Source organism: Acipenser ruthenus, chromosome 3 (assembly GCF_902713425.1).
Source record: "Acipenser ruthenus chromosome 3, fAciRut3.2 maternal haplotype, whole genome shotgun sequence".
Taxonomy (NCBI): Eukaryota; Metazoa; Chordata; class Actinopteri; order Acipenseriformes; family Acipenseridae; genus Acipenser; species Acipenser ruthenus.
In genome coordinates this window covers 18,302,780-18,326,088 of record NC_081191.1, presented here as the reverse complement: position 1 = coordinate 18,326,088, position 23,309 = coordinate 18,302,780, and the positions used below count along the sequence as shown (strand labels likewise).

Sequence of the window (23,309 nt, the reverse complement as noted above, 5' to 3'; positions counted from 1 at the left end):
TCTTAATGTGTCTTTGGAGAAAATACGATCAATCGCTAGCTTCAGAATCATACATTAAACAAAAGGCTACCACAGAGGCTGCTGAACAGAACGTAAAATAAACAGCTTTCAGAAACCAAACTGGATCAGCCCAGACAAAAAGTATTCCTGTCTTCTAGTTAAATCAGAACTAAAACGATCCAGCACAGCCACCTCGCTTCAACCCGCTGCTTCAGTTGGAATTTTAGACCCGAATAGCCACGTCTTCTTTGTTTTGACTCGGTACTAATAAAATAAATTATTGGATGAGACAAATAACATGACAACGAACATGCTGCATACTTTGACTTTATTAAAGTATGCCAAATGCCCTTGTGTAACCGAGTTTTGGGGTTGTTTCTAATCGATATCCACATATGTATAACTTGGCAAAGCTTTGCCTTAAATTCCAACCAATTCAGTGTGTGCAGAACGTGCAGTCTCAATGTATGGGCAAGTCAACTGCAGGAGGATGCTGCCTACTCACCTTTAACAAATGACAGCACTCTGTATTATTAAGGAAGCTAGTACCACTATTTTTAGGCTTTATAGTGTTCTGAAATACTGTCTACTTAGGTTTATTTAATGTTTAAACAGGTCCGCGAAATGTCCGCAAAATCATAATTTTATTCCGCAACATACCCGTGAAAAATACGTAAACTTACCGTGATTTAAGTAGACCCCTACTTATAATATGTCTATGTGCTGTACAGTATCTTTATCTGTTTTCAGTACTGTAGTACTGTCCACTAGGAGGAGCACTCTTACAGAGCTTGCATTTATTTATTCATTTAAAATAATGTTTCTTATTTCCTCACAGCAATACCCTAAATGGGGATGTTTTTGGCCAACCAGACAAGCTAGGTTTATGGAGAGAATGCCTGTGTATTACAAGATATCCTTACTTTGAAAAGCACATGCCAGAGGTTCAGTGAAATACATTCTCCTTCATAAGCTACCATGTTAGCAGGTGTATGTCTGAATACTATTAAACATGAAGCCCTACATGGATCCAACAGAATACTTTTTTTAAATGCTTTAACAGATGCGCTTGAATAACATGCAAACCAAATCCATAAAATAGTGACCATTCTGTATAGACTGTCCTGTGTAAGACTTTTACATAACCAAGGCCATAAAAAGTTTTGAATGTTGACATTGAAATCCCTAATCATATTTATAAGGCAATGGCATTTTTAAATACACCTTTAACAAGAGCACAACAAGTAAAGACACTGGTAATGAGAAGAGTTCACATTGAAAAGAAAACAAAAAAAATAAATGTACTGCAGTCCTCACCTCCATCATGCAGCAAATACATACAAATCTCAATCTTTAAGTGGAGACCATTAAATGACACAACTTACTATTACAAACCTCCATTCTAAAAGTGATGTAAATAAGGAACAAGATTCAACAGCGTCTTCCTGCTTGGGCACTGCCGTTAAAGGAACAAGCTATGATATTGAGTACAGAGAAGTCAGTGCTCATGTTGTTGTCAACAGCACTAGGAATAAGAGTCAGCCATTATGTGTTCAAGCAGATCCCTCTTAAGAAATATATAGTGGCCCCTGTCTCAGTCAACACTTGGTCCATTATTGAACTGCGGCTAATTTAAAACCTGCCAGCCAGTGTTCACAGTGGGAGAATATAAATAACAAAAATCACATCCATGGGACCTACAAGCAGGGATCTGTAACTGTTTTGCCTGCACACTTTATAATTGGCACTCGAAATGGCACACTTGATAATTGTAAAATAGCTGACTTAAGAAAGCATTTTTGTGCTAAAACCCCATGATATTAACAGCAGCAATGCCTTCTAGCACAATGTTTTCTTTAAACGCATGGAATGTTACAAGAATTCTGATGAAGATTAGATGAATCTCTCTTTGTTTGAAAATTGTCATTTTATATGGATGTTATCACCCCTCTGTTATAGCAACAGCTTCCATTGTGTTTGTCTTTGTGAAAGTGTGTAGAAACTTTGGGTGCCAGGGAAAGAGAATCTCTAATAACTTAAAATATGTCTAAGAACAGCTTTATAATCACTGGTAACCTGCCTGAAGTCTTAGTTTCACAAAAATAATAGTATGTGCACAAGAAAAAAAAAATCTACATTTGTATCTTCAGAAACATATAAAATATGATTCTTTGCATACTGATATCTTATTCACCTTGGGTTATCTACTATATTTATGAATATGACCCTAGTTCATGAATGAATGCATTGTTAAACTGGCCTGGTATGCAGTCAAATAAGGCATTATGGCAGGTTTTATCACCACTTTTGATCCAAATTAAAATGTATAATTTGAATTGCAAAGGGTGAAAAATATATGAACATTAATTGTTTTGCTGATATTGTATTGGGCTGATTTTTTAAAAATCATCATTCATGAGAATGACAATGAGGATGATTCATGGAAAACCCTGCAAAGCTACTGACCTATAATAGCACAATAGCAGTTGTTTTAGTTTTTCTTTTTATTTCTCCTCTCCTTAACTCCTGTTCATTACTCCCTGAACACTCTCTTCCCTGTGCAACCAATCTGCAGGTCTTTTTATATTCTGGCAGAGGGGTTAACTAGCTAGTAATCTTATTACCCCTCGGCCAGAGACTGCACGAGTTTTAATAATGACTGTCAGCTAATTAAATACTCAGTAGCTGATCAGTCACGCACCTTCACGAGGTTCTAAAAACACACAAAACAATAACACATAATGGTGGCGGCTTTCGTCCGTGCCAAAACAATAATAATACAATAAATCATAACAATAATAATACAAAAGGGCGGGACACTGGCTTATTTAATTTGATCAATAATCACACTTTCTGTTCCATATTTACATTTTATTTACTGCACGTCCTGTAAAACTAACACATCTTAGTAAAAAAAAGTGGAAAATCCAGCACACTGAGCCGTATCAAACTCTTCAATTAAAAAAAAACAAGTCAATGTTAGAAAACGAGAAACAACTTGAGAGTACTGTACAAAAAATCTCTTCAACTCAAATATCTTGAGCGTACTGTACAAAAAATATCTTGTACAAAAAATATGAGTTCTGGTCAAAGGTTTTGTGGAGCGATGAAACAAAAATCAAGCTATATGGTCACCCTGATAGTCGTTATGTTTGGAGAAAGCCTGCTGAGGCGTACAAAGAAAAGAACACCATACATACTGTCAGGCATGGAGGTGGCAATATCCTTCTATTTTTCCTCTAATGGCACAGGAAATTTTGCATAAATCTACAAGGCTTAAGTTAAATTATTCCATCTCGAAAAATAAATGTCCTTGTACCCTTCTGAGGCTTAAATAAAATGTAACTGATTTTAAACACCCATTCAGTCCTGCTCATAGTTACCTTTATGAATACTGGCCTTTTCATGCTGCTGCAACTCCCTAATGCAAAAGCCTCTCTACCATTTAAGTATAAATAACAGCAACATGAGCACCAGCATCCAGTGAATACCAAATACACTCAGGGGCTTGTTTGTCCCCGATATCAGATTCTTCACTATGAGAAATCACTTCATGAGAATTATTATGCATAATGAATGGAAAAACTAGCAGCTATGTGTGTTTTTTTTAATTGTTTATAAAGACAATGCTTTTTTTCTGTTCTTCTGTACATTTTCTTCTGTTCTGTTTTTCTGTACATTTCTCTCTCAGGCAATTCTCAGAATTATGCTTTCTGTGTCATAATGTACATTGAAAGGAATGTTTTTAGAGTCTCCAAAAATATTTGGAAATTGTAAAAAAAAATTCAGATTTTTACATTTTGACATCAATGGGCTGTTCTAGCCTATGATTCTGTTATGTTTAACTATGTTGTTTATGGTGGATTGTGAAACGGTTTAGTCCATTAGCCAATCCGATTCCAACTCTAGCAGGCTTCTATCAGATGGCAGATGCCGACTGGAATGTCACAGTATCAACTGTGAATCAAATTTCAATTAAATCCGCAGAAGTGCTAGCTTTTTCATTTTGACTTGCCTAAATGAAAAAAAGTTAAAGTAAATACTAAACAAAGACACAATTGGTCCACATGTCTTTCATCATCTTCCAAAACCAGCCAATCAATACTTTGCATCGACGAAAGCAACCAATCATGTACCCGCAACTGCCGAGTCAGCCAATCACAGCCTGTCAGCTTGACTGGAGCTCAGCATCTTTCAACAACAACAAACTAATGCATAGACTGCTCAGTAATATTGCTCCATTCAGATATTTGGCACTGTCCAGATAAACTATAAATAACTCTGAAATTAAAACGTTATTTGTTTAACAAAGTTATTTGTTTTTTCCCCTCATTATTTATGTCCTCCTTTATGAACATTTCTCTACCATGTGGTAGGAGATCTTGACTTTTTTTGAACTGCCATTCCAGACCGAAGTTACAGTCTCCTGTCTGCTCTCGTCGAACTCTAACACTGTTCCTGAAAAGCTGGTACGCTACAGTACATTGCTCTATCCACTGCGCCATGGAACCGTGAGGATGAAATGATAGATTTCAATACCTGTTATTCTTTCAATAGACAACCTCACTCAAGGCCAAAACAACAATTCACTGAAGAAAAAAAAACTTTGAACATATTAGCTGCCCATATATACCAGGCGCTTAAATATATCTACATGCTTCCCTTGGGTCACCTCATCCGCCAAAACATCCTTGTGTTTCACTCCTATGCTGATGACACCCAGCTCTACTTAAAACTCGACCCTGGTAGCCCCTCTGCCATGGTCCGGCTCTCGGCCTGCATTCAAGACATCAAGGCCTGGATGTCTGCCAATTTTCTTCAGCGGAACACTAGCAAATCTGAACTCCTTCTAGTAGGATCTAAAACTCAGCTTAAGAATCTAAATATAGCTGCCCAGAACCTCAGAAACTGTCTGCTGCTGCTTTCCCCCACAGTACGAAGCCTTGGTGTACTTCTTGACAGCAACCTCTCCTTTGATGCCCACATCTCCTCCATGGTCAAATCTTCCTTCTACCATCTTTGAAACATCTCCAAAGTCCGTCCCTACCTTTCCCTCCCAGATGCGGAGATACTTTGTCATGCATTTGTCTCCTCTCAACTCGACTACTGCAACTCTCTATATGGTGGTCTCCTGGCACGCACCATAAACCGACTGCAGCTAGTCCAGAATGCCGCTGCCAGGATCCTTACCAGATGTAAAAAACGTGATCACATCACCCCCCCGTCTTGCCCAGCTGCACTGGCTACCTGTAAAGTTCAGGATTATTTTCAAAACTCTCCTGCTCACTTACAATGCCTTTCATCACACAGGTCCCAAGTACCTCCTCAAACTGCTGACCCGCTATGTCCCTGCCCACAAGCTGAGGTCCTCCGACACTGGCCTGCTTGTTATCCCCAAGCAAAAGTGCACCACACTTGGAGAAAGCTTGTTTAGCTTCATGGCTCCGACTCTTTGGAACTCTCTCCCAGCTTTGGTGCGTGATGCTCCCACAGTGGCTTGCTTTAAATCAACTCTCAGGACCCACCTGTTCTCTCTTGCTTTCCATGCTCTTTAAGCCTGATTGCTACTAGCTGCTGTGTTGCTACTACTATTTCATGTATTATGCTACTATCATGTATTATGCACTTTCCACTGTATTTAATGTATTATGGATGTTCTTGTTACTGCATCTTGTAAAGCGCTTTGTGATGGTGGTCCACTATGAAAGGCGTTATATAAAATAAAGATTGATTGATTGATTGATTGATTGATTGATTGATTAAGTACCCACAATTTAGATTAAGCACATGACAATATGGGTGACTTCAAGCATAACTCATGCAGTTGCATAAATTACACTCCTATTGAGCCAAGGACTGCTGGTGTAGACTGACTGGTAAGACAGCTTAGTAGTACATAATTATATTTAAAAACATTTACAAGGTTTATATTTTAATTATTTGATTAATTGATGACTTACATTTATTTGCTCTCAGACTGTTCTTCTGTTTATTAGCTCATAACCCTATAATTCATCATGTACTCTGTAACAGGGGGAGACCTGTGCTGACTCTGCTGGCGTGTTCACAGTGCTGCAGGAAGAGGGCAGCAGTCGTCCAACAACTGCCTGTCAGTCATGGCCGTGACATGGGGAGGTGGGAGAGGGGGTGTGTGGACTTTCCCTCTCTCTGAATGGCTGGGAGGCGGGTCTTGGGGTGATTGTTGGCCCTATAAGATAATGCTCTACTGTTTCCTCAGGTCTGCCAGATTTTAATGAATGGGCCAGCAGAGACCCTACGGACGAACAGAGCGGGGCTGGAAGAGAGCCGCGCGCGACTTGAAAAGACAAAAACAAAGACAACGCACACAGAAAGAATAAGTGTAGCGGGGAAAATAAATGGGCAGAACCCCCAAATTGTATAGCGTAGCAGGGAACAGTGGGAGTGTAGGACGGAGTCCCGGGCCGTGCGGCTAGCGACGGTTGGGGTTTGTTTTGGCTGCTGAGTGCAGTACCTTTATTTTGTAGATTTTGTGTATTTGTTTTTGTTTTCTTTTTTGCCTTCTGTTTCTTATGATTTATGGCGATGGCAGGTGCGCTATAGGTGAGCACTGAGACACCTTTACCATCGTTGGTAACAACGGTGTCTCAGTGCCACCTTGTGGCGAGAAATAAATAGTGCACCCAAGGGGTGTTTAGAAACCCAACTTTCTGTCTCCGGTGTCAGTGTTTTCCCCCACCCTCCAATAAATTTAAATTGGTTTGGTGATCAAATCAGCTGTCAGCACTGTGACAAAGTAGATCACTATCAGCTGATCACAGTATGTGGAAAATGTTATTTTAAAGTAAAAAAACTGTTTCCATGAATTTACAGCCAACTTGGAAGCAGAATTACACATTGGAAAAATTGTATTCAAGACTTCTTGCTCATTAAATATCTTGGTATCCTGTAACAGATAACCATCCACTCTTCAAAAACAGAATCAATAAACAGTAGGCCCCACAAATGTGTTAATTGTGGAAAACGCCACTTTGTTTTTGCGATTATTTTATTCCAGGTGTACTGTCGTGCTATATATTTTTTTAACTACCATAACAATATTAAAAACAATAAGGCCCCTAAAGGCAAATTGCTGCCAAATTGCGTTTACCATAGTAAATGGTAAAGGCGATTTGCCCACAGTGGAAAATAGGCCCTAAATGTTTCCTGTCACATATAGGTGCTCTTCTGATCCGGTTTGAAAAAATTCTGACAAATACACACAATAACATTCTAGTCTGTAATCAAAACAAACATATTAAATAAGACATGACCTTAGAGCTGCTGCTTGTATGGCATCAGTACTGTATATACAGTATTGGTGATTCAGTAGAGAGCTTATACCCAGTAGAACATATCACAGTCCCCTCTTTGGATTAATTTTCTCTCACACTGGGACCTCATTTCCGCAAGCTTGCAGCTGTACACCTGGCAAAGGTTTCTTAATTGGTACAACTCCCAGGAAAGACTAGCATTCGTTGTGTAATTAGTGGGCCTCAAGTGGAAAACATTCCTGCCCTGAGTAAAAATTCCACAAAACAGAAGCAGCTCCCACTCTAAAAGATGATGTATTACTATACAGTATTGGAACTCAACAAACATTAACATTGTGAATGCTGTAATAAAAAAACATGGTATAGTTTGGATAAACACATATCATAAACAGGGCCGTAGTGAGAATTAAAAAAAAAAAAAAAAACAGGACGTATAGAGTGTCCTAAGCCCCTTTCACACTGGCATGCTCTACCCGAGTCAGAACCTACCCAGGTCAGAGCACGGTGTCATGTGGGTCGGCTACGCGATTTCACACTGCTTTTGATAAAGCAGGGTTGACCTGGGTGACAGGCGCAAGTACACAATGTGCGTATCAATGCCCTGGGAGGAACTTGTCACGGACGCTTCCATCCAAGCGTCTCCATCTTGAACCATTGGCCAAAATGATTAGAGTAAATGTTTCTTCATCCCTGCTGCAATGTGGCTTATGGTGTGTCTCAATCAACAAAAATATGGCTAAACAGAATAAACAGAAACGTTCCTTGCGGAAGTGAAACCTTCACGCAGGCGTGGCTGTTTGTTACTGCATCGGCTTATGAACGGCCATCATGCATTTTATCTCACTCAGCCCGGGTCAAAGCGTGCTGACCCACATCCTGAGGTGGGTCACTGTGACCCGGATATGACCCAGGTACTTGGTTTCACAAGATGCAGGATTGTGACCCGGGTAAGAGTGCCAGTGAGAAAGGGGCTTTAGAGACAATATTCCCCCTCACTGTTATAACACCCTCAACTTCATGCCAGATTTGATCCACGCAGAAAACTTATTATTATTATTATTATTATTTATTTATTTCTTAGCAGACGCCCTTATCCAGGGCGACTTACAATTGTTACAAGATAACGCATTATACATTATTTCACATTATACAGATATCACATTATTTTTACATACAATTACCCATTTATACAGTTGGGTTTTTACTGGAGCAATCTAGGTAAAGTTCAAGGGTACAACAGCAGTGTCCCCCGCTGGGGATTGAACCCACAACCCTCCGGTCAAGAGTCCAGAGCCCTAACCACTACTCCACACTGCTGCCCGTTGCTTAATTGTTGCTCAAATAAAAAAAATTAAAAAAAATTAAATGAAAACAACAAACAGAGCTCTGTTTGTTTTCTTTTAAAGTGTTTTAACAAATAAAACAAATACATTTTTTTATACAAAATAGCATTGTGGTCATGTTTTAAGTTAAAAGGCTGTTTGAGAGTGCGACCAAGTGTGTCATGTATGTGACGGATAAAATCCAAGGTCATATACATGTTGGAGAAACCATACGCTTTACGGGAAACTATAGCTGAAAAGATTAACTGTTTAGTTTAAGACTACTGGAGCTGGAAGACAGATGACAAGGAGAAATCTTTGAAGTGCACCAAATGGCAATTTAAAAAGGGACCCTGTGTTTTCTCAGAGATAACATGTTTGGGGCTAAAGACTTACAAATCTCCTTCCTTCCCTTAACTTTGACATTATGGTTTCCTGAGTAAAACAGTAAACAGAGGCTTTGATGTTACATTCACGTAAGGTAATAAAGGGAAGGTGGACCCACGTGGTCGATGATATAATTGGTTGATAAAAATATACATCAGTAGTTTTGGAATCACAATAATATTCTACTCACGGATGCACAGAAAAATAAAAAAAATAACTTTTTAATATGTTAAAATTCTACTGTATACATATTAGGTCGGCACAGGTACCCGAAAACCGGAGTTTTAAATTACCCGACGCTACCCGGTTCCCTTCTTACTATCTGGGTTTCGATTTAGTACATTTGAGAATTTAAAGAAAATGTAGAAAATATGACAATACAGTTGTAAGTGTGGGTCTCTGGCCGGCGTAATAAAGACAATGTTAATACAAGCTTTTACATTAATCCTTTTCTTAACTGACACATCGAGCGGCAATAATAACTCAGTAATAATAACTGCGGCGACTATTCTCAGGAACTAAATCGGAAACAAAACAACATAACTGGACTCTACAGTGTGACTAATTTGGTCGCATATGTGACTAAAAATGTGCTTCTGCGAACGTAAATTTTAATTTAGGCGTACGTGTGCCACTAGAAATTCCTAAAGGTTGACTAAAAAAAATATTTTTTTTTTTTTTTTAGCAGACAGTATAAAACATAAAAAACCACAGATCTCAATTCTCATAGCTCAGTTGTAATGTACTCTGGTAATGTAGTATCATTCACTGATGTATCGGCGCGATGGCTACTCGTTTCCAGTAGTTTGAAAACCTGTCAAACCAAGATGAGGGAAATAACAAATTTTCATGTGATTGGAGAAGTTTCAAAAGAAAACCAAGATGAACAAAACTCAGATATGTTGGTGTCTTTACAAGAAATGGGCAACGGAGGTATTATTATTATTATTGTTATTATTATTATTATTATTATTATTATTATTATTATTATTAAATACTGAAAAAGGTTACACAAGTCTACAGATCTGAAGGGACTACATGTATGTGTACTATATAGTATTTAAATCTGTATAATGAACTTAAAAAGTTAATATATGTGTTGTTTTGTTTTGTTTTGTTTTGATTACCTGGAAAAGATCCGGGTACCCAGGTATTTTTCACGACGAGTACCTGGATCCACATTTTCTACCCGTGCCGACCTCTAATATATATATATATATATATATATATATATATATATATATATATATATATATATATATATATATATATATATATATATTCATGTTTGCGTTCTTGTGAAACAAATTTAGGTTTAAGAGATTTTACTTCAACTCTATACACGGCCGCTCAAGCCTCATACAGAGGTTGGTAGCCCACACCAATGATAAAGGAGACTACTGGCACAAATTCTCAGTTATGCTAATACATTTTGGGGTACTATCATTTTAAGAGTCACCAACATTGAATAAATGGTGTCACGTTAAAAAAAAAAAAAAACATACTGAGCAGATCTCAGTTGTTAATAAAGAATTACTTGGTACAGCCTTTAGTTATAGTAGAAAATTGCCTAAGGTTACCTGACAAACAGAATCTCCATTGCTGAAATCGTGGGAACATATGGTACGGCTTCCAAACTTGTTGCTGTGCACTTCCTATAGGGTGAGGAATGTGCATATGTGTGTGGTATGTCATATGTGCGTGGTAAGTCATATGTGCGTGGTATGTCATATGTGCGTGGTAAGTCATATGTGCGTGGTATGTTATATGTGCGTGGTATGTTATATGTGCGTGGTATGTCATATGTGTGTGGTAAGTCATATGTGCGTGGTATGTTATATGTGCGTGGTATGTTATATGTGCGTGGTATGTCACATTGTCACAACAATGGCGAGATAATTTGGAGTTTCTAAACTGCATGTAAACCAAGTCACTGTTCCACTTTCTAATGTCATTTAGGACCTGGTTGGAAAAATATTAACGAGCCACAATTGAGAACCATTCGTCTACTCATAGAAAACTCGTTTTTGAACGTCCAACTCCATGGATATCAAATAATCTAATTTGTTCAACGGTACTTGTATCACAATAATGTCAATGAAACACTAATGCACACACACACTCTTACTGGCTTTCACTTTCATGTCAGGGAACTGAGGTCCCATATGAGTTTATAAATGAAAGTCCTACTGAACCCAGAACACTAGTTTAGAATACCCTTATGTAGTCTTTCTACTGAAAATCATGCTTTCACTTACCTATGGTGTAATATCTCTTCAAGTCACTGCGACGAGGGCTGCGTCTTTGGGAATTGGTTGCGTTGTTTTCTTCTTTCTCTGAAGTGGTTGTCTTGGCGACAAGTGGGGACTTGGTGAGTTGTGATGAATTTGCATCTATCACCAGGGGACTAGGATATCCTTGTGCACTCATATCCACTGACTGGGACTTTTTCTTCAGTCTAGGAGTAAGAAAATAAGGTAACCATTACACTTTGTGAAACTCAAGTTGATTTGACCTTTCAACTCGTTGGTGTGAAAGGACCTTTAACTGAGTTTTGTACTCTAAAGTAACATTTAAACGTAAAAGGCAATAGTCTTTATATTATTGGATTTGGTGTACTGTTTAAAAGCCCTTGTGTATGTTGATGTAACTAAGCTACATTATTTGGTGACCTTTCTGTGACATTTTCGTAAATTCTTGTTTTCTTCCCGCAACTTGCCTGTGACAAAATCGTATCCTTAATGATGAATTTTGGTTAATTTACTATTTAGTGGAATCAATTTTATCTTGAACTGACTTGTTTAAAGCTTGAAAAAACATAGTAAGTTAATTAGCAGATCATCAGTCAGAAAGTGTGACAATAGAAAATAGCATTTAATAATAATAATAATAATAATAATAATAATAATAATAACAACAACAACAATATAGGGTTGATGAACAGAATGGGCTAAATCTAGGACGTACTTACTGGAATGACAAACAAGCAAGAGTATTTATGCACTACATTGCTGAGGTAGAAAGAAGGCAGCTGCAAGAGAAAATAAAAGTGCAAAGTTCCTGTCAGTGATGGTTCAACCGATAGCACTGTCATAGAAGAGTAGCTAGTATATGTATGATTCTGCCAGAAAGGGCTGGTGACTGTGCAGTTTGTGCGAATGCAGTCTGTGGAGAGGGCAGATGCCCAACACATCTCAGAAGCTATATCCTCACTCATGAGGCAGATTGTTCCAGACCCTGTTGAGACTGCTCAAATGTTGCTTGTTTTTGCATTTTCTTTTGTCGTTGTCACCCCCCGGAACGATATTGGCCGGTAAAATGTCTGTGTGGCCGGTGGATTTTTCTATCCAAAAGTACATTTCAAGCCCTGAGAACCTGAACAATAATTCAACAGGGAACTGCTAAATGGTTTGCATGTATTGTAACTGTCAGTCATATTACAGAAGAAAATCCTCTTACTATCTAAATTCAAATGACAAAACAAACCAAAAAAAACCACTGCTGTTAATTCACTATTTCTGACGTACCATAAACTTGCTCAAATCTGAATGAAAAAAGGATTCATTTATATATAAAGTTGAATTATCTAAATACCTACAGCATAACAAGAAACAACCATCCAAGTCACAGAATATGCCTAAAGTGCGAATCACTTCCTATAAAACATGTTAAATAACATGCTTTCATTCCCTTTAAATTGTTATATTTATATAGTTGTGATCCTGAATACTTTAGTATCCTGGATATTCAGTACCAGAGTATGTATCATATTGCAAGTATTTACAAGTGGAATTTCGATTCTGAGGAAGAATGATCTGTGCCGTCACAGTATTCTGGATACTCTCATACCCTTGGTTATAGTTCCGCAGGTCTTTCATCCACTAAACAGTCTTCCTATTTAAATGGGTATGTCTTCCTTCTTTTTATCTGAGTGATTTGCTCCACAACCTCTGCAATGGTGTTCCCTTCAAGGGGCAGCCGCTTTGGGACAGTGGACCCCTAGCCCTCACACACCAGAAATTGCCCCGCCCAGTGACAACCTAATCATAATGAAATGCTTTGATTTTTATGACTTCTGAGTTTTTTGGAGTGTATCTTCACAATCAGCTATTTATTAGTATTTAAAATAAAAAGTAAGTGCAATTAAATAATACACATTATCATAATATGTATGTGTTTTTATAAAACAATTTATACAACTGCAGAAATCAAGATACAGACTGGAAACATATAAAAAGTCCAGTTTCCAGAACATCTTTTTTTTATTTTTTTTACATGAAACTTGTTAATCATTTTCAATTTTTTTTTCATATAATAAGGGATAGCTCCAGTAGTGAACTATACAGTAGGTGGCCAAGTTACCACTGACATGTAAGAACCTCAATAGAAACCTGAGATGTGTGCTTAAGTCATTAGACTTTTTTTTTTTTAAACTAGAACACTCTATTTCAATACATCAGTCACCCACAATTATATGAAGCCTTACTGTGCAGGTGCAGCCCGAGACAATAAATGATGAATTGCAATTTAAGTATTTCTTCAGGCTTACAGGCAACCCAGGAGCATTATGACTGGCAGCAGTGCCTAGCTATGCATGGATGCAGAGCTCATGCTGGGCCCACCTGGTAAAAATGAAAAACAATTTAAAAAACTGCATAAACGACAGGTGGGGGGGGGGGGGGGGGGGGGGGTCTTCAAGTCAGGACAGGTGCGCTTACCACCTCCCTCAAAAAGCCCAGTACCATGACTGTATCCTGTATCAACGTGCTTCACCTTCACCACTGATTTATACATTGTACCCCCTTTTTTCTACTCGATTTGAAATGCCCAATTTGAAGATTGCCTCACTGTTGCAGCACACTTACCGATCAGAAGGACTATCAACGGCTATATCTGTTTCCCATCACTTTTTTTTTAGATGGATATAGAATGAACAGCCTTTCATTTCTGAAGGCCTTGGATTGTGATTCCACCACAAAACCCTGCATAATTGCCACAGGAGAACAGGAATGAACTGAACTTCTCATACACATAAGTTTTCCACTGTTTGCAATATCCCTGCCTAACAGATAAATTGAACTCCAGTGTTGCCAAAAACCAAAAATCACATACTGTATATAGTACAAGTAATAATATTATTAAACAAACAAAGTAGTTCAACAGTTTTATTTGAGAATGTTGTTGTTGTTGTTTTCAGCATGGGGGCACTAATGGTTATGAAAAAAAGTGTTACGGGTAAGTGCTTACATGAGCAGCAGGAAATGTGCTACTGTTTTGGGTCTACTTTTTAGGCAGATGTGACTTATATAGTGATGCAGCATTGTGTAATAATTTTTTTAATAGTTTCCTTTAGCATAAAAGAGTTTACAATTTTTGCAGTACAAACTTTGTTTTAAAAGTCAGCCATACTGAATGAGTTCTCTAATGTGAAAAATAAAGAGACGAATAATATGATGCTAAAACAAATCCAGGCCCTCTCCAAACATAGAACAGAAGCTTCGATATCTGGTTTAGTTGAGAAATCATTATGCTCAGAGCTGCTAATCTGGCCAAGGTCCTACGGCTATGGAAGGACACCATTGCCCTCCCCTTTTGTAGTTTTATGATTAGCTCCCTGTAAGGCTGTGACAGGATAGCTTGTGTGGTGACATCAGGCCAGGAAATGAATGGACACAAGGCAGTACGTGCGGGCAAATGAAACGCTGGCTGCGCTCAGGTATTTATTTTCTAATCATAAACACTTTTAAATAACAAAAACACAAAATAAACGGCATGATGGCCAAAATAACAAACAAACAAACAAACGAGTGCCTTTCAGGGAAGTAAGTAAGAAGGTAGCAATCTTTTAGCCCTCTGTCTATTCGTGTATCGCTCCGCTCCATTCTAACACACCTCCCAGCGAAAGCTGATGTGCCCTTTATATATGCAACAAATCATTCAGTTAATCTGGAGATGGCTACATGTGCACATGTTAAAAAAATCTGGGTGGCTGTCAGCTAATTCAATAATCATTTAGCTGATCAGCCACGTGTTCTCATGAGAGGTACTAAAACACACAAAACAATAACACATAATGGCAGACGGTATTTCCGCCCGTCCTACATTTAAATAATAATAAGGGCTTTTCGCAGTCATATAAATATATAATAAATCATAATAATAATACAACATGTATATATATATCATACACATTTACATCATACACATGCTGGAGCTTATTCAATTAAGTCCTTTCATTGCTAATAAGGCAATATACAATACATTTTACTGTTCAGTCTCCCATCTTGAAAAATGATGAGTGCTTGCTGCACACATTTTTGTCCTTTGACAGTTTATTATACAAGAGCCTAGAAGTTTTGGATTGTTTGAGAAGGACTTAATGCTTTATATTCTGACAAAAGCTTAGAATATTAAGGCACTTGATAGAACACTTCATATCAAGGCTGGAAGATTAAGAACCATAGACAATGTCTATTTAAAGATGACACTATTCTCTGTCAAACACTTCTAGCAGCAGATGGCAGACACATTGTGATAAATATGTACTATGAGTTGTGTTGAGGGAGGGAGATACAACACTAGACCTGTCACCAGTACACGTCAGCAGGACATCCCTAAATCTAATCTGTAATGCTTATTGACTCTTGTTTTGGACAGCATCATTTGTCATACTTTTTCAAAGCCAATATATGGCCACACAATCTATTTGCCAGTTTTGATTTTACTGTGCAGGTTTGCTAAGGAGGCCTACAGCGGGAAAAAAATGTCTTGTCAGTCAACTAGACAAAAGTTGACAGGAATAAATACATGGTGAAAATAAAATAAAAAGTTTGGAGTAATAAAAAGTGTTTTCCAGTTCATAAAGCCTAGACATGAAGCAGCACAGTGCCAAAATGACAAAGTGAAGATTAAATAGCTCAACAGGGGTTCACTTGGTTTGGCTTAAACTGCAGAAACAAAAGCAATTTGAGAAGTCACAGCATACTTATAGTTATTATTATTTATTTCTTAGCAGACGCCCTTATCCAGGGCGACTTACAGTCATAAACAAAAATACATTTCAAGAATGTTCTACACAAGATTCATTATTCTGGCTGAGAAGTATCCCAATACAGTTGCACAATGTTGTCCCATACATCCTGTGGGTTATTAATTGGAACTAGCTATAGCAGCACACTCTGCAAAGCCATACGTTTGCTTTGGCTTATAATTCCCATTTTACAAGAACATAAACCTATATGGCAAGTTCTAGAATGTTCTGGGGCATGTTAACAGTTATGTGGAGAGGCTACAAAGAAACATTTTCTTCAAAACATTCATAATCCATATTGAACAAGATGCTGGAGACACCTACTTGAGGCTTATAATACAGTAAGACGTAAAATACCCCAAGAGTCAGCGAGAGCGGGGGCAGATGACTCAAGTTTGGAGAACAAATACTACTTTACAATGGACAACCCAAATGTGCATCTCAAGACAGAGTCCTGCGTGGGTCTCTTCCAACCCAGACCCACTACTACAGGACCCGACCCGAACCCGCAACCTGCTGCATCACCATCTTCTTACCTGCAACCCGACCTGCTTTAATAAGACCTGCAACCCGACCCGAAACTGCAAGTGTTTGTCCTTTACCTACTGCCTTGAGCTGCGCTGACTGACTCTCTCACATTCACACACAGATATCTCTAACATTCTCCACAGGTTGAGGTTGAGTTTATATAATAGGCTATACAGCGTGGTAGCTTTCTCTAGTGGTCTGGATATATTTTAACATTGTAACATATTAACTATCTCTACTTAATTTACTTTAAAATACCTATCTATTCCTTTCATGCCACTAGTTGAAAAGGACCTATACATGTGTACCACTTCTGTCGTACACAAAAACATAAAGCGTCCAAAAAAAAAGAAAAAATAAAAAAAAACATGGTCTTCAAGCCAGTAATCTGTGACAACTGCATGATGTGGGAAATCCGAGAATACACACACTTGGTTGAGCTCTGTTGGGTTAAGTGCCGCACGATCCAGGACTTGCTTCAACGAGTAAGTCTGTTAGAAATGGAGCTGGAGGAAATGAGACAGCAACAGGAGCTTGCGGAGCTGACACACCCACAATTCATGGAAGTTTGCACCCCTAGCAGACTGAAAGCCACCAGGGAGATGGAAGAGAGTCGAAACAGCTGGGTTCAGATAGGCAGAAGCAGGGAAAAAAAGAAACTTCTTCAAACACAACCACCAGAAATCCAAACATCCAACAAATTTGAGCCACTTCAAAATTTAGATGACCAAAACCAACATCAAGAGAATGAAAGGAACAACATCCAGGACCCTATAAACAGTGCTGGCCGGGCAGCAAAAAGAAGGGAGGTCATGAATGTTGGAGACTCCATATTGAGAAACACAGCAAGTTCGGTTCGCAGTTTGGACCCCCTTACTACAACAGTGTGCTGCCTTCCAGGAGCCTCTGTCAAGCACATCACTGAGAACGTGGACAGACTCCTAGAATGAACAGGAGACGACCCGGTACTAGTCATCCACATCGGTACAAACAACATTGGAAGAGACAGGCCAAGATCAATGCAAAACAAATTCAGAGAGCTAGGAAGGAAATTAAAAGACAAGACCAAAACTGTGGTATTTTCTGGGATACTGCCCACACCTTGCATAGGAACATATGTACAGCTGGAAATACAAAAAATGCATGGTTGAAATCGTGGTGCACACAGGAAGGCTTCATCTTTCTTGAACACTGGAGCACATTCTACAACAAGGACTATCTATATAGGTGGGACGGACTGCACTTAAACAAAAAGGGAACCAATCTCAGACAAAGGATCCTTGAGGAGGTCCAGAAGCATTTAAACTAGAAAGGAAGGGGGGAGAAAACAAAAAAACAGAAGGGAGACCACATCAAAACAAAGGCAACAACTCAGGTAAGACAGCCATTAAATGTATTATCTTAATGCTAGATGTCTCAGAAACAAAATGTTAGAACTTGAATGCCTTGATTTAGTCTTTTCAAATGACGAAGACAGAATAACTAAAACAGTGGTCAGAGAGCCATTGGCAAACTCAGACCACAACATGGTCTCATTCGAAGTGATTTTTAAAACCCCAAAAGTAATGACTAAAGCTAAGATTTACAATTTTAGAAAAGCAAACTATGAAGGTATAAAACAGAGACTAACAGAAGTAGATTGGAGTAAAATAGAGAAAACATCCACAGAAAAGAGATGGCTGTTTTTTAAAAAATGTAATACTAGAGGCGCAAAACAATTACATCCCAAAAGTAGACAAATCTAAGTCTAAAACAAAATGGCCAAAATGGTTTAATAGATCAATTAAAAAAAAAATTCAGCGAAAAAAGGCACTTTACAAAGTGTTTAAAAAGGACCAAAAGTGAAACTAAAATACGTAGTTAATTCCAAGAGTTTTGGTTTTTAAACATGCAAACTCCACACAGACAGTACCCTAGGCCGGATATGAACCTAGGAACCTGGCGCTGTGAGGCAGCAGCGCTAACCACTACGCCACCGTGCCGCCCCTGTCACATAACCGATCTGATCAATTAATCGCCTCGCTAAATAAATAAATAAATATTAAAAGTAGGCTACAAGAGTAATGGCATTGGCAGCAAATACAGCTTCTGCGATGGAAACTGAAAAAAAAGCGTTATAGGAAATTAGCCTTTTGGCACGTTCCTCTTTAAGAGAGGCGGGCTGTGTGCGTGTGTCAGTCAGCTGTGTGTAGCAGTGACGTTTCACTGCTACGTTTCACAAGCTTTTTGTTGTGCAATGTGTTTATATGATGGAGCGTATGCTTGCAGATATTGGCAGCATGTTGTTGTAGCTTTTAAATGCATTTGAATTAAACAAAGCAAGCTTCATAAACGCAATGCTTACCGGCCGTTTGTTTAAAATAGCCGAAGCAGTATTCAAACCGAGCTGCTTATCGGCTGTTGGCAATATCAAGAAAGAGTGCAAAGTACCGTGACAGAGATATTAATTAAGAAAACAGAACCAGGGAGGCAGGAGGCAGGAGGCAGTTAAGAAAGAAGCCATCAGTTGTAGGTTACTGTAGATTTACTGTTTGTTTTGTATTTTTTTTTTAAAGCTTTGCGTGGAGATGGCTTATAGCAAACCGCATAGCAACACTGTGTATTTCTAGCCTAATTAATCTTGTTTACGTTTGCTTACTTTTAAAGGATAAAATGTCCCCATGTTTAAAGCCGTTTGCGTGTTGTTTTTGTTCACTAACCTATTTATGGATGTGTAAATGCTTTTTTTATAGATGTTCGCAAATCCGACATTTTCACATATCTGCCTATTCCCGTCCACAGGGGGTCGGATATGCGACATTGTACTGTACTTCAATTGGTGCATAGATTAAGCATATGATTCCTTATCTAAATAATGTTTGTTGAAATGTATATTAATCCCAGTTTCAAAGGTTACATGAAAGCATATTATTATTATTTAGCAGACGCCTTTATCCAAGGCGACTTACAGAGACTAGGGTGTGTGAACTATGCATCAGCTGCAGAGTCACTTACAATTACGTCTCACCTGAAAGACAGAGCACAAGGAGGTTAAGTGACTTGCTCAGGGTCACACAATGAGTCAGTGGCTGAGGTGGGATTTGAATCGGGGACCTCCTGGTTACAAGCCCTTTTCTTTAACCACTGGACCACACATCCTCCTCCAGCATTTCTGACTTATGTAAACATATGGTACAAATTCTGGTGTGTGATGCAATACTGACTCAAATCTCCTTCCTTCTCACATTAAGCTAGTTTGACCACTAGTATTTAGGAATTCTGTAGTTTGTGTTGTTAGTTTGTGCTATAAATAAATTGATTATACTTTTAAACCAGTGTCTGTGTTTGCTTTTGATCTGTTACTATGCACTGTACTAATTAATAATCCAGTCTAATATTATATCAATGTTAAAGTTTCATCAGGATTGATGGATCTGAACTCGATGAATATTACTATAGAGTTCATTGTGTATATTCCTATTGCGATTATTTCCTTTTGGGGGCAATAACTGGAATACAAGTTAAAACAAAATTAGTAATTGGGAGTAATTACCTAGATAACTAAATTAAGTAAACATCTGCTACAAGCTGAACTGACAGACTGGTTACAGGTTACAAAAACAACTAAAAATACTGATGTGTTTATAAACATGAAGTAATATGTGAATGTGAAAAAGTTAATTGATAGAAGTTAAAAATGTGGTTTTTTTTAAAAGGTTTATCTCTACTAAACACCACCTATGATGTAACTTTATTGAAAGAATACAGCTTGTAACCCCACTGTCTGATTACTAGTGGTCTATATCACTAGTATGGGCAGTGGCTAAAATGTGTAATAGACAACACTGGTAATGGAACCTATCTAAGAAAATGAAAGAATACAGCTGTGTACCAAACATGAAGAGGGTAGCTCAAAGTGTACTATCTCAATACAGCTGTAACTTCAGCGTTCACAAGGCCTCAATATGAAAGACCTATTAGGTCAGAGGTCAATGTCATGGCCACCAACACATTAGGCATGCAGGTTTATATAACTGAAAATACAAAAGTCTCTACCACAAACAGTTTCTGGGTCTTTGCTACTGTGGCAGGGGCACACAAACGTGTTCATATTGTTCTTCAATGACAACCCAGATTGAACTTTAACTACGGAATCATTTAATACTGAATATTGCAAGTGTATCGAATATGAAGCCAATATCTCGAAACCTTAGATCATTATCATCTATGTATGATCCCAATATGACGGCCAGGATCCTCAATACGGCGGCCACCTTAGGTCACATGTAATGACCTAGGGTGCCATTAGATTTTGTTCCAGGACTTTCCATAACACTGAACATTTTAAGATGCCAGTTTCTGAGGTATTATCAGTAGTTGGTGCTGCAACAAATCCATACATCGGTCATTGATTCAAACATTACCAAATTAATATCTCACTGCAAAATAAACATTTATGTGACAGGCCAATTTGAGTGATCTCCGGACCAAACAGTTAAATTGGGTCATTTTGTATTATAAATACTAACAATTGTAAAAGGAAATAACATACACTGTTAATAAATGCAGTAAAATTACAAAAAAATGCAGCTCCGTAACCGCCACTTAAACGTGCTGATAAAATCTTAGCCTCAACAGATATTGTATGTGTTTGCCTGGTGGTAGATTCCAATTCAGGTCTGAGCTCCTTGCATAATTCTGATATTGCATGCTGTGTAGGCCAAACCTTTTAACAAACACGTCACCTGGGAAACTGTCTAAATTTAACTTATTCTTAAAAAAAGGACCTCTCCTTGTTTTAATAACGCGCCTTTGGGAAGGTGCTAACAAATGTCTTATTTTTTTTATTTTATTTTTTTAAATTTAGTCGTTGCCAATCAGTTTTTTATTATTTTCTCCCCAATTTGAAATGCCCAATTATTATTTTTAGGCTCAGCTCACCGCTACCACCCCTGCGCTGACTCGGGAGGGGCGAAGATGAACACACGCAGTCCTCCGAAGCGTGTGCCGTCAGCCGCCCGCTTCTTTACACTCTGCAGACTCACCGTGCAGCGGCCTCAGAGCTACAGCGTCGGAGGACAACGCAGCTCTGGGCAGCTTACAGGCAAGCCCACAGGCGCCCGGCCAGACTACAGGGGTCGCTGGTGCGCGGTGAGCCGAGGACACCCTGGCCGACCTAACCCTCCCTCCCCTCGGACGACGCTCGGCCAATTGAGTGCCGCCCCCTGGGAGCTCCCGTCCACCGTCGGCTGTGGAATAGCCCGGACTCGAACCGGCGACGTCCAGGCTATAGAGCGCATCCTGCACTCTAGTGAGTGCTTTTACTGGATGCGCCACTCGGGAGCCCCACAAATGTCTTATACCTTGGTAGTTTGCAGATTATATAATTGCCACAGGAATGCCTCAATTGCGTTCACAAGGTGCTATTAAGAAAACGTGCTTCTAGCACTAATTCAAGCACACAGACTGACGTTTGTGGGTTAGATCATTTATTGAAGAAAGGTATTAGCACTAATATTATTATTATTTGCATATTATTATATTATAGCACATTATTATTATTTAGCAGACACCTTTATCCAAGGTGACTTACAGAGACTAGGGTGTGTGAACTATGCATCAGCTGCAGAGTCACTTACAATTACATCTCACCCGAAAGACGGAGCAGAAGGAGGTTAAGTGACTTGCTCAGGGTCACACAATGAGTCAGTGAGTGAGCCAGGATTTGAACCAGGGACCTCCTGGTTACAAGCCCTTATCTTTAACCACTGGACCACACAGCCTCAAGACATAAATGGTACTAATGCCACCAAAACTATTCTGTGAATCACACCCCAATATCTGTCAAGCTCCAACTTTTCCAATCTCAAATATAGGCAAAACATTTCACTGCCAAATTATTTCTGCTTTTTCAGTGTATCTGTTGACTTCATCTGTTGAGTGCTCATAACAAGCCATTTCAACATCTGTCGCAATTCAAATCACTGACACCAACTGACAACACCTACAGAGCTTTAATCTCATTAAGTGTTTGAAAGACATCTTCACAAAGAAAGAGCAAATCCTCATGTCCCTAAAGACTCCTTAAATGCATCCCAATGCATGTCCACATTCACGGCAAGACTGAATTCTTAAATTGGAAATGTTTTATTTCTGCTTGAGTATGTGTTCCCTGGTGTGACCTTTATTCCTCAAGTTTCCTTTATGCTTCCTTTTCCCTGCAGCACTGTCAGACAGATTGGCCAAGGCTCATCAAGTCTGACATCTCAGCACCAGTTAACAGGCAGCTTGTTCGTTTGGCAGTATTTAGTTTAAGCAAAATGGGATATATACTCCCATCAGTGGAAGTGATGTTAGACATAAGGGACAGTTAGGAACATGTTTTATTTCTTTGAGAAACCAAATACAGCATGATACTGTAAAGAGGGAATAAAACACAGCTTTGCTTTCTGTGAGGTGCAGAGTGCAATTTCTAATTTACAGAAAAGCATGTTTCAATAATAAATGATCATGCAGGTGTTAACATATCTTGAAACATCACTGTTAAAGAAATCATTGATACATAAAAATTGACATTTCACAGATAAATCAATCGATGGGTTTTTAAATGGTGTTCCAAAGTTTCTGCTTGTTAGCAACTTGAAACTTATAAATAGTAAAAGAAACTTTGTATAATTCAATGAATGTTTTGTTCGAAATGTTTGACCTTGAATTTTAGAAAGTTTATTTTAGTATTTCTAAATGTACCACTATTGAGTATTTTATAGATAT

General features: G+C 38.5%; 1 protein-coding gene across 5 annotated transcripts in view; it reads right to left on the bottom strand.

Moving 5' to 3' along the window:
* LOC117394346 (oxidation resistance protein 1-like) overlaps positions 1 to 23,309 on the bottom strand; it is a 155,481-nt gene that overhangs the window by 83,616 nt on the left and 48,556 nt on the right. For all 5 annotated transcript variants that reach the window (XM_059012690.1, XM_059012693.1, XM_059012691.1 and 2 more), the window contains exon 3: positions 11,260 to 11,459. In XM_059012690.1, the coding sequence (XP_058868673.1) occupies positions 11,260 to 11,459 (200 nt within the window). The remainder of the gene's footprint in view (positions 1 to 11,259; positions 11,460 to 23,309) is intronic.